The sequence below is a fragment of the Nyctibius grandis genome, chromosome 22 (genome assembly GCF_013368605.1).
Source record: "Nyctibius grandis isolate bNycGra1 chromosome 22, bNycGra1.pri, whole genome shotgun sequence".
Taxonomy (NCBI): Eukaryota; Metazoa; Chordata; class Aves; order Nyctibiiformes; family Nyctibiidae; genus Nyctibius; species Nyctibius grandis.
The window spans coordinates 7,360,689-7,372,960 of NC_090679.1; the positions used below are offsets into that span (position 1 = coordinate 7,360,689).

The 12,272-nt window shown below is 53.8% G+C and overlaps 1 protein-coding gene across 1 annotated transcript; it reads right to left on the minus strand.

The window, feature by feature from the left end:
• Positions 1-5,903: 5,903 nt before the first annotated feature.
• LOC137672739 (protocadherin beta-15-like) lies at positions 5,904-8,568 on the minus strand. Its single transcript, XM_068417135.1, has 2 exons — positions 6,218-8,568; positions 5,904-5,985 (listed from the first exon to the last, which is right to left on the minus strand). The coding sequence occupies exons 1-2, from the start codon at positions 8,566-8,568 to the stop codon at positions 5,904-5,906; spliced, it is 2,433 nt and encodes an 810-aa protein (XP_068273236.1).
• Between the last annotated feature and the right edge of the window lie 3,704 nt (positions 8,569-12,272).

Here is a 12,272-nt window from a genome sequence, read left to right on the forward strand (position 1 = left end):
GCTGCTTCCTCAGGATGCACTGTGGGATTTTTCCTTCTCTTCTCCACTTGTTAATCAGCACAGGACAATTAGCACGTGGGGCGGGTCAGAGAAGCACCTCTCTTGAATATGGGAGCTGGTGCCTGAGAGCTTCCAGGGAAAGGCCGTGGAGCAAACGCTTCACCCTCACCCTAAGCTCACCATCACCTTAGAATGATAGTGCTGTTCTAGGACACATCATCCTAATGCTGTTGTCTTCACATTGTGTATCACACCTCGCCCAAAGGACACACGACTCTCACGCTTTTCTCCTTAATTGACGGCAGTGTCCTCCCCTGCCGCCTGCGCACCCTGATGTTACCGCACAAGCTTAGAAATAAAGGTCCCTGTGCTCAGAGATCAAAGCTGAACTCCCGCACCTGTGTAAGGACACACGGCCAACAGCTATTTAACACAAAAGGCGAGGAAACAAACAGGAGAGCTCATTAATTAAACCCCCAGATACACAAACACTAACGAGCAGGAGCTAACAGACACAACAGCAAAGCGCAGGGATCTAAGGACACCCGTCGATGGGCCATTAAGGGAACTATTCAAGTGTAAACTCCAAGGGGTTCAACCAGAAACTTTGTAAACGATACGGGAAGGAAAACAAATACATTATCAGAAAGGGTCTGATAGGGAAGAGGGAGAGCGAGGGGTCCTGAGCGCTCCCTGATCGTGCGAGCCAGGACCCGTGTCGGAAACCACATAAAACCCCAGGGTCAGGGACTCATCGCCAGCCCTGAGGATCAACCGACACCGCGACTGCTCCTGCGGACCCGCGGCAGCTCCGGCAAATGCACACGCACCGTGCTGGAGATGCGCAGAGCTGCCTCCAAGACCAGCCTTCCTCTTACAGAATTACAGAATCACAGAATCACACAGAATGTCAGGCAGTGGAAGGGACCTCGAAGGATCATCTAGTCCAACCCCCTGCCAGAGCAGGATTACCTAGATCATATCACACAGGAACGCGTCCAGGCGGGTTTTGAATGTCTCCAGAGAAGGAGACTGCACCCCCTCTCTGGGCAGCATGTCCCAGTGTTCAGTTACCCTCACTGTAAAGAAGTTTTTCCTCACATTTATGTGGAACCTCCTTTGTTCCAGCTTGCACCCGTTGCCCCTTGTCCTGTCAATGGATGTCACTGAGAAGAGCCTGGCTCCATCCTCATGACACTTGCCCTTTACATATTTATAAACATTAATGAGGTCACCCCTCAGTCTCCTCTTCTCCAAGCTAAAGAGACCCAGCTCCCTCAGCCTCTCCTCAGAAGGGAGATGTTCCACCCCCTTAATCATCTTTGTGGCTCTGCACTGGACTCTCTCTACCAGTTCCCTGTCCTCCTTATGGTCTAGGTAATCCTTCTCCGGCAGGGGGATTGGACTGGATGATCTTTCGAGGTCCCTTCCTACCCCTAACATTCTGTGATTCTGTGTGATTCTGTGATTCTTGAACTGAGGGGCCCAGAACTGGACACAATATTCCAGATGCGGCCTCACCAGGGCAGAGCAGAGTGGGAGGAGAACCTCTCTTGACCTGCTAACCACACCCCTTCTAATACACCCCAGGATGCCATTGGCCTTCTTGGCCACAAGGGCACACTGCTGGCTCATGGTCATCCTGCTGTCCACTAGGACCCCCAGGACATTTCCCCTACGCTGCTCTCCGACAGGTCTCTCCCCAACTTGTACTCATACATGGGGTTGTTCTTGCCCAGATGCAGGACTCTACACTTGCCCTTGTTATATTTCATTAAATTTCTCCCCACCCAACTCTCCAGCCTGTCCAGGTCTCTCTGAATGGCTGCGCAGCTTTCTGGGGTGTCAGCCACTCCTCCCAGTTTGGTGTCATCAGCGAACTTGCTGACAGTGCACTCTATTCCCTCATCCAAGTCATTAATGAATATATTGAATATTATTGGTCCCAGTACCGACTCTTGAGGGACTCCACTAGACACAGGCCTCCAACGGGACTCTGTCCCATTGACCACCACTCTCTGGCTTCTTTCCTTCAGCCAGTTCACAATCCACCTCACTACCCGATCATCCAGACCACACTGCCTCAGTTTAGCTGTGAGGATGCTGTGGGAGACCGTGTCAAACGCTTTACTGAAATTGAGATAGACCACATCCACAGCTTTACCATCACCTATCCACCGGGTTACGTCCTCATAAATGGCTATCAAGTTGGATAAGCATGACTTCCCCTTGCTGAAGCCATGCTGAGTGCCCCTAATGATTCCCCTATCCTTGACGTGCCTAGAGACAGCACCAAGAACAAGTTGTTCCGTCACCTTTCCAGGGATGGAGGTGAGGCTGACCGGTCTATAGTTACCCGGGTCCTCCTTCTTGCCCTTTTTGAAGACTGGAGTGACATTCACTTTCCTCCAGTCCTCAGGCACCTCTCCTGTTGCTCACGACTTAGCAAAGCTGATGGAGAGTGGCCTAGCAATGACTTCCACCAATTCCCTCAGCACCCGCGGGTGCATCCCATCAGGGCCCATGGATTTATGGATGTCCAGGTTGCTTAATTGGTCCCTGACCCAGCTCTCACCAACCAAGACAGATTCCTCCTCTATCCTGACTTCTTCTGGGGCCTCAGGGGTCCGGGGCTCCTCAGGACAGCCGCCAGCAGTATAGACAGAGGCAAAGAAGGCATTCAGTAACTCCGCCTTCAGAAGAAAAGGACGGGAAAACAAAATACAGCTGGCAGTACTTATTTTTGGTTTAAACAATATTAATTCAGCTTTTACTATAAAAGGAACGAGGCTATTTTAATATATAGAAACTATTCTATCCTTCTTCGCTTTGATACCTTTCCTTTGATTTCCTAGCTGTTTCCCCCCCTTATTTCTGTTTGCTGAAAGCACTGATACTGTCAAACAGTACTCACCAGGTGCAGTCCTAGGAATTCACTGATGCCTTCGTTTTAAAGAAAAACCTTCGTGATTGTATCAGTAGGAGATAGTAACAACCAGGGTTGACTTTAGGATGCCCCAGAATTTTAGCTACTAGAGGACTGCACGGATGCAGCCTTTTTTGGTTGTTTCCTCTTACGCCCTTTGACCTGGAAGTGTGACAGAATCTAAAAGGCTGACAGCAAAGGCCAGCTCAGCTCGCTCTTCCTTTCTCCCCTTCCAGGGACGTGTCCATCTCTCGAGTTTCTGTCATTATCTCCAACACAGAAGCTTGATGTAAAACCAACCGTAGGCCAAGTGCAGCAGTAGATGCGTTGGAAACGTGTCTTCTTTCCTCATTCGTGTCATGCAAAACCAGCAGTGACACCTGGAATCCCTCTGCTTTGTGCCCTTGCCAGTGCTCCTGGGTCTTGGCACCTCTGGGAGAGGAAGGTGTATTTGCTTCTCTGCAACTTAACCCTTGGCAGCAGGGAACAGACACAAGCTGAGAAGAGCTTCATTACAGGTGTCCATCATCCAGAGGGAGCTGGGCCATGAACCACGGCAGCGATCGCCATGTAGGTCCCCGCAGTAATTCTCGGGCGGGTTTCTGGAATGGACCGAGATTGTTCCCCCGATTCACGACCTCCGAGGCTGGGAGCAGCATCTCTCGGACCTCAGCTTGGCTCGGAAAAGCCCCTCCACCTTGCTCCGGCTTCTGAGAACAGCCCACATTCCAGGTCACGCTGATTGCCCCTACATAAAATCCACTCCAAAGGCACGGATTGATTTATTTTTGGGGTGGCTTTTTCTCGGTGATGACCGTGACAAGTGATCTTGGAGACAGCACACTCACCCGAGGGAGTTCCAAGTAGGTTTTATTGTTTTCTGTCATCAGGCATTTGACTCTTAAAAATGTGTGAGGGACAGGAAAGATCACATTACTTTATAGATCAATAGCGATTAAGGAAAAGAAAACAAAGCTTCTTGACGCCTTATATTCTACAGTGCTTTACATTTATTGTGAACCTCTTAGCCTATTTTACTGTGAAAAACAAACTACTTATAGTTCTCTACTACATTATATTCACGAACACGGCAATGGTCGTTTCAAATTTACATTAAGAAAACAAAAAATATAATGCATTGCTCAAAGCCCACTCTTACAGTGCAGAGAACCTGTAAACTCCTGGTCAAACATGCCAAGTGTGCCAGTGCCAGCCGTTTCTAGTGAAATCATCTTCTGTTTGGTATTAAGGAATAACTTTGCAAGCACCACTGAATTTCCCTTCATATCTATTTGGCCTCGTATTGAACAGACTGCAGAAAATTAAGACATTATTACAGACCCTTTCCATAAGAAAAAACAATGCAGGAAAGGTGATGCAGGAAGAAGTTACCTTGAAGATCTGCTTCCAGTTTTCAGGACTTCCCTTAACATTTAGAAGCAGCAGCACTCTCACAATCATACATCAAGCCTCGGTATAATCAACATGCAACAGTCCTCCTCCTCCATCCATATCACAATTACAAAATACCGACATGAATAAAGCACTGCTCAAGAAGAGAGTGATTTTGTCCTCTCACAGAGCAACCTTGAACCTCCCTGGTACTTTTTTGGTGGGTGTTTGGTCTCTTCGTTCTCTTTTCCCTGTGAGGACAGACACGCTTGTCTTTCTCCTCACTTACTGCTGGGTGAGCCAAGGGTTCGGATCAGAATTGACATTGAACTCCATGCCCCTGTTTGCAGGGCAAGCTGCTTGCGCAGGTCTGGGACCCGTGTCTTCGGAGAGGGGAGCTCTGCCCTGCAACGAACAGAGAGTGGAGGTTGTCATTTGGGCGTTGAGGGTAAGCAGGCACCTGCGAGAAGGTGAGGGGACATGTCTTACACGACTGTGTGTGTGGCACCACTCTTCTCTAACCAGAGCCAAAGAGGAGGTTAGACAGGGCGGTGGGTCTTTGACATGAACGGGGACAATCTAAAGCCAGAAACCATCCTCCAATGTGGGCATCACAAAAGTACGACTGCAAACCTTTGATGAGTCCGAGGGAGTAATTTAAGAGGGTAAGAGCCCCAAATGAAACCACTTTCTCACAAACAGTAAATGTGGTTTAACGTTGATATATCAAGACGAGTCCTTGTCTCCCCCTTGGCTACTGCGACTGAGGTGCTGGGAACCTGCAGTAAAGTGAGTCCAAGTCCTCAGTGGTCAGGAAATATGAAAATGTTAAGGGGTGACTGTAAGATGGTGCTTGTGGACCTTCAGCCTCATATATGTTAATCTTGTGGACTCTTGTGAAGTGCTAGATGGGTCCCCGGAAACTACTAACCCCATGTTAAAGGGGAACTTGGACTCAGTGGGCGAGTGAGGAGAGAAAGAGATGTTTCAATGATCACCCCTTGTCTCCTCAACGCTCTGTGAACAGCTGGGCTTTAAAGTGCGTCTCAGCCATGACTCGCTTTAAGTTCACAGCAGCATTGGGAAGAGAAGTGCTGGTACTGTCCGGGATCACCTGACTGGGTCAGGAAAGGACTGGGAGGGTGCATTGTAAAGTCCCGATAACCACATTTTTTTGGCCACTACTGTCCATCCAAGCCACAAAAATGGAAGAGAACTTAACGGCAGAGCTGCCCACCTCCGTGGCCTCCAGCAGCTTGTCAGACAGCTTGAGTTCAGCACTGCCACCACCCTGGGGAACGGCGCTTGGCAGCGCCGAGCACCAGCTCCTAACAGCAGTGCAGGGGACGGTGTCAGTGATGTGACAGCCCTTTGCACCGTTGTCCCCGCAGTCCTTGTTCATTCTGGACAGGACCACTACACAGTGGCTCTACAGAGTGCCTGCACAGGACCCACTGTGTGGCTCACACATCCAACCCTCTACGTCTCATCTTCTCACGGTCCAGATGCCTCCCTTTGTGGTGACAGCAAAGACTTGACATAACACGAATACTCAGGGCATAGAGCTGGGTGCAGAGAGGCGCGGTCAGTCAGCACTCGGGGAGCAGCTGAGCCATGCCGGATCCTCCCGGGAGGTCCCCGCCAGCGACTCTGAGACCCTCTCTGCCCTCTCCTCCCACCGCACTGCCTCCTCCTCCACTATCTCCGAAACATCGTTAGTCCTTCCTGCCAGGGGTGAGAGGACACACCCCCCCGCCCGCACTTCTCCCTCCCCTCTCCCCCCATGGCCTCGGCCCGCCCAGGCCACTCACCTCTGCAGCCCAGTCGCCTTCTTCCCCGACGGTGGCCGCCTCTTGCGAGCACACCGAGCTGCGCTGCTCGCCCGCGCCGGGGGGCAGCCCGGCGGGGAAGCAGGGCAGGAGGGGCCTCAGGAAGCGAAAGTCGCTGTTGACGGTGCCGGCGGCGAAGCAGACGTCGTAGACGTAGCTGCGGGGCAGGGAGCCCGCGGTACTGTCCGTGGGAGCCTTGGGGAACGTGGGCAAGCTCTCGGCCTCGCTCCGCCTGGCCCGCCGCACCTTCAGCACCACGGCGGCCACGGCGGTGGCCAGCAAGAGCGCCGACACGCAGGCCAGGCAGCCGATGAGGTAGAGGGTGAGCGGCCCGTCGGGCTCGGCGGCCGGCGCCTCCTCGCTCACCCGCAAATGGGCGTCGGAGAAGCCGCTGACCAGGGCGATGGCGAGGCTGGCGGTGGCCGAGCGCGGCGGCTGCCCGCTGTCCCGCACCAGCACGACGAGGCGCTGCCGGGCCGCGTCCCTCTCCGCCACGGCCCGCGCCGTGCGCACCTCGCCGCTGTGCAGCCCCACGCGGAACAGCCCCGGCTCCGTCGCCTTCGCCAGCTCGTACGACAGCCACGCGTTCTGCCCCGCGTCCGCGTCCACCGCCACCACCTTGGCCACCAGGTAGTCCGCCCGCGCCCAGCGCGGCACCAGCTCGCCCGCCGCCGCGCTGCTCTCGGGGGGCGGGTGCAGCACGACGGGCGCGTTGTCGTTGGCGTCCCGCACAACCACACGCAGCACCGCCTGCGCGCTCAGCGCCGGCGACCCGCCGTCCGTGGCTCGCACCGCCACCTCGAATGCGCGCACCTCCTCGTAGTCCAGCGGCCGGAGGATATAAACGTCCCCACTTTCAGAGTTGACCGACACGTCGGGCTGCTCCTTGCCCTCCTGCTGCACCAGCGCGTAGGTTACAAGGGCGTTTTTGCCCGCGTCGGCGTCCGTGGCGTTCACGCTGCCGATGCGGAGCATGGGGCTGTTGTTCTCCGTGACCGACATGGTGTAAAGCTCCTGGGTGAACTGCGGGGGATTGTCGTTCACGTCCGAGATCTGCACGAAGATGTTTTCCCGAGAGCTCAGCCGCGCCGTGCCCCAGTCCGTGGCTGTGACCGTGATGTTATACTCCGCCGTCCTCTCCCTGTCCAGCGCCGCGGTTGTTCTCAGTTCGTAGTAATTATCAAAAGTGGGGCTGAGACTGAAGGGCAAGTCCCCGTCGATCGAGCACTCGGTCCTGCCGTTGTCCCCGGAGTCCCGGTCCCGCACACTGAACAGGGCCACAACGGTGCGGGGCGGGGCGTCCTCGGGAATGGAGGCGGTGAGGGAGGTGAGCGCTATCTCGGGGGCGTTGTCATTCACGTCCAGGATCTCCACCTTAACCCTGCAGTGCGCAGAGAGTCCGCCGCCGTCCATGGCTCTCACCATCATCTCGTGAAATTTCCCTTCCTCGAAGTCCAGGTTGCCCGCGACCCGAATCTCCCCGGTGACAGGGTTCAGCTCGAAGAGCTGCCGGGACCCCTCCGATGCCTCCGTGAAGGCGTACCGCACTTTCCCGTTGGACCCTTCGTCGGGATCCGCGGCCGCCACTCTGACCACCAGTTGCCCCGCGGGGCTGTTCTCGGCCAGGCGCACCTCGTAGACCTCCCGAGAGAACACTGGCATGTTGTCATTGGCATCCAGCACCACGATGCGCACCTGAGCCGTGCCCGACCTGGCTGGCGAGCCCCCGTCCTTGGCGGTGAGCACTAAATTCAGCTCTCGCTGCTCTTCGCGGTCCAGCTGCCGCTCCAGGACGAGCACCGGGTATTTTCTTCCATCTTCCCCTGCTCCGAGAGCGAGGGAGAAATGCGAATTGGACGCGAGGCTGTAGTTCTGCAAACCGTTACTGCCCACGTCCCTGTCCCGGGCGCTTTGCAGGGGAAAACGGGACCCGGGAGATGCCGTTTCCAGAACCTCCAAAACCATCTCCTTCTCCGGGAACACGGGGGAGTTGTCGTTGACGTCACGAACCTCCACCTCCCCTCGGATCAGCTGCAAGGGATTTTCAAAGAATATCTTAAAGAAGAGCGTGCAGGTATCGCTCTGCGGACAGATCTGCTCTCGGTCCAGCGACTCCTTTGCCGTCAGGACCCCGGTGCTCGGATTGAGGCGGAAAAACTGCTCGTTCCCCTCGGACACCACGCGGGCCTTGCGAGCTGCCAGCTGGCTCGGAGCAACCCCCAGCTCCTTCGCAATATCGGCGACAAACGAGTCCCTCTCCATTTCCTCCGCCACAGAGTAGCGGAGCCTTTCGGTCCCGCTCTGACACACGCAAACGCACAGAATAAACACCATCACTTGCCTCTTGCTGTCTCCGCTCCGTCTCCCGCACGCCCTTATTCTGCAGAAAAGCCATCCCCCGGCCTCCGCGGGTCCCAGCATCGTGAAGCAGCGTCCGAGGCAGAGCGGTGTTTGGCAGGAATCCCGGGGTAAGGGGGTCTGAAAAGCCCCCGAGCCTCCCGACTCCGCGCTCCTCCGCCCTTCCCGAGCAGCTCTCACGGCTTTTTTTGTCTGCCTGTGCCTGCAAAGCCGGGGCGGGCACAGGAACCTGCCTCTCCGTGGCCAACATCCCCACCCAGTGTCGCAAGGCGGAATAGATCCTCTGCCTTCTCTGTCGGGACAGCGCTGCTGCTATGGACTTTGCAGCTTGAACCTGCACTCTCCGTGCTAAAACGGAAGCCAAAAAGTCCAGTGTAAATGCTCTCTTCGCTCGGAAGCAGGCTGCTCTGGGTATCCCTTCCCAGCTCGCAACCGGGAACTCCTCATACACAGCTCTCGGATTTCCTCCGTGTTGTGTAGGCATTGCAAGAGCTGCTGCTTCCTCAGGATGCACTGTGGCATTTTTCCTTCTCTTCTCCACTTGTTAATCAGCACAGGACAATCAGCAAGTGGGGCGGGTCAGAGAAGCACCGCTCTTGAATATGGGAGCTGGTGCCAGAGAGCTTCCAGGGAAAGGCCCTGGAGCAAACGCTTCACCCTCACCCTAAGCTCACCATCACCTTAGAATGATAGTGCTGTTCTAGGACACATCATCCTAATGCTGTTGTCTTCACATTGTGTATCACACCTCGCCCAAAGGACACACGACTCTCACGCTTTTCTCCTTAATTGACGGGAGTGTCCTCCCCTGCCGCCTGCGCACCCTGATGTTACCGCACAAGCTTAGAAATAAAGGTCCCTGTGCTCAGAGATCAAAGCTGAACTCCCGCACCTGTGTAAGGACACACGGCCAACAGCTATTTAACACAAAAGGCAAGGAAACAAACAGGAGAGCTCATTAATTAAACCCCCAGATACACAAACACTAACGAGCAGGAGCTAACGGAGACAACAGCAAAGCGCAGGGATCTAAGGACACCCGTCGATGGGCCATTAAGGGAACTATTCAAGTGTAAACTCCAAGGGGTTCATCCAGAAACTTTGTAAACGATACGGGAAGGAAAACAAATACGTTATCAGAAAGGGTCTGATAGGGAAGAGGGAGAGCAAGGGGTCCTGAGCGCTGCCTGGTCGTGCGAGCCAGGACCCCTGCCGGAGACCGGATAAAAACTCCAGGGTCAGGGACTCATCACCAGCCCTGAGGATCAACCGACACCGTGACTGCTCCTGCGGACCCGCGGCGAGCTCCTGTAAATGCACACACAACGTGCTGGAGATGCGCACAGCTGCCCCCAAGACCAGCCTTCCTCTTACAGAATTACAGAATCACACAGAATGTCAGGGAGTGGAAGGGACCTCGAAAGATCATCTAGTCCAACCACCTGCCAGAGCAGGATTACCCAGACCATATCACACAGGAACGCGTCCAGGCGGGTTTTGAATGTCTCCAGAGAAGGAGACTCCACACCCTCTCTGGGCACCCTGTGCCAGTGTGCAGTTACCCTCATTTTAAAGAACATTTTCCTCATATTTATGTGGAACCTCCTGTGTTCCAGCTTGCACCCGTTGCCCCTTGTCCTGTCAATGGATGTCACTGAGAAGAGCCTGGCTCCATCCTCATGACACTTGCCCTTTACATATTTATAAACATTAATGAGGTCACCCCTCAGTCTCCTCTTCTCCAAGCTAAAGAGACCCAGCTCCCTCAGCCTCTCCTCATAAGGGAGATGTTCCACCCCCTTAATCATCTTCGTGGCTCTGCGCTGGGCTCTCTCTAGCAGTTCCCTGTCCTTCTTGAACTGAGGGTCCCAGAACTGGACACAATATTCAGATGCGGCCTCACCAGGACAGAGTAGAGGGGGAGGAGAACCTCTCTCGACCTGCTAACCACACCCCTTCTAATACACCCCAGGATGCCATTGGCCTTCTTGGCCACAAGGGCACACTGCTGGCTCATGGTCATCCTGCTGTCCACTAGGACCCCCAGGACATTTCCCCTACGCTGCTCTCCAACAGGTCTCTCCCCAACTTGTACTCATACATGGGGTTGTTCTTGCCCAGATGCAGGACTCTACACTTGCCCTTGTTATATTTCATTAAGTTTCTCCCCGCCCAACTCTCCAGCCTGTCCAGGTCTCTCTGAATGGCTGCGCAGCCTTCTGGTGTGTCAGCCGCTCCTCCCAGTTTGGTGTCATCAGCGAACTTGCTGACAGTGCACTCTATTCCCTCATCCAAGTCATTAATGAATATATTGAATACTACTGGTCTCAGTACCGACCCTTGAGGGACTCCACTAGATACAGGCCTCCAACGGGACTCTGTCCCATTGACCACCACTCTCTGGCTTCTTTCCTTCAGCCAGTTCACAACCCACCTCACTACCTGATCATCCAGACCACACTCCCTCAGTTTAGCTGCGAGGATGCTGTGGGACACTGTCAAACGCTTTACTGAAATCGAGATAGACCACATCCACAGCTTTACCATCATCTATCCGCCGGGTTATGTCCTCATAAAAGGCTTTCAAGTTGGTTAAGCATGATTTCCCCTTGGTGAAGCCATGCTGACTGCCCCTAATGATTCCCCTATCCTTGATGTGCCTAGAGATAGCACCAAGGACAAGTTGTTCCATCACCTTTCCAGGGATGGAGGTGAGGCTGACCGGTCTATAGTTACCCAGGTCCTCCCTCTTGCCCTTTTTGAAGACTGGAGTGACATTTGCTTTCCTCCAGTCCTCAGGCACCTCTCCCGTTGCCCACGACTTAGCAAAGCTGATGGAGAGTGGCCTAGCAATGACTTCCGCCAGCTCCCTCAGCACCCGCGGGCGCATCCCATCAGGGCCCATGGATTTATGGATGTCCAGATTGCTTAACTGGTCCCTGACCCAACCAAGACAGACTCCTCTTTATCCTGACTTCTTCTGGGGCCTCAGGGGTCCGGGGCTCCTCAGGACAGCCTCCAGCAGTATAGACAGAGGCAAAGAAGGCATTCAGTAACTCCGCCTTCAGAAGTAGAAAAGGACGGGAAAACAAAATACAGCTTGCAGTACTTATTTTTGGTTCAAACAATATTAATTCAGCTTTTACTATAAAAGGAATGACGCTATTTTCATATATAGAAAGTATTCTATCCTCCTTCGCATTGATACCTTTCATTTAATTTCCTGGGTGTTTCCCCCCCTTATTTTTGTTTCCTAAAAAGGCTGATACTGTCAAACAGTACTCACCAGGTGCAGTCCTAGCAATTCGCTGATGCCTTCATTTGTTTTAAAGTAAAGACTTCGTGATTGTATCAGTAGCAGATAGTAACAACCAGAATTTTAGCTACTAGAGGACTTTACAGATGCAGCCTTTTTTGGTTGTTTCCTCGTACTCCCTTGGACCTGGAAGTGTGACAGAAACTAAAAGGCTGACAGCAAAGGCCAGGTGAGCTCGCTCTTCCTTTCTCCCCTTCCAGGGGTTTGTCGATCTCTCAAGTTCCTGTCATTATCTCCAACACAGAAGCTTGATCTAAAACCAACTGTAGGCCAAGTGCAGCAGGAGATGCGTTGGGAACGTGGCTTCTCTCCTCTTTCATGTCATGCAGAAACAGCAGTGACACCTGGAATCCCTTTGCTTTGTGCCCTTGCCAGTGCTCCTGGGTCTTGGCACCTCTGGCAGACGAAGGTCTATTTGCTTCGTTGCAACATAACCCTTGGCAGCAGGGAA

Coding starts and splice junctions, on each gene's coding strand:
- LOC137672739 (XM_068417135.1), bottom strand. CDS start 8,568: ATGCTGGGACCCGCGGAGGCCGGGGGATGGCTTTTCTGCAGAATAAGG. Junction 5,986..6,217: donor CTGCCCTGCTTCCCCGCCGG/GCTGCCCCCCGG, acceptor GTGGGAGGAGAG/GGCAGAGAGGGTCTCAGAGT.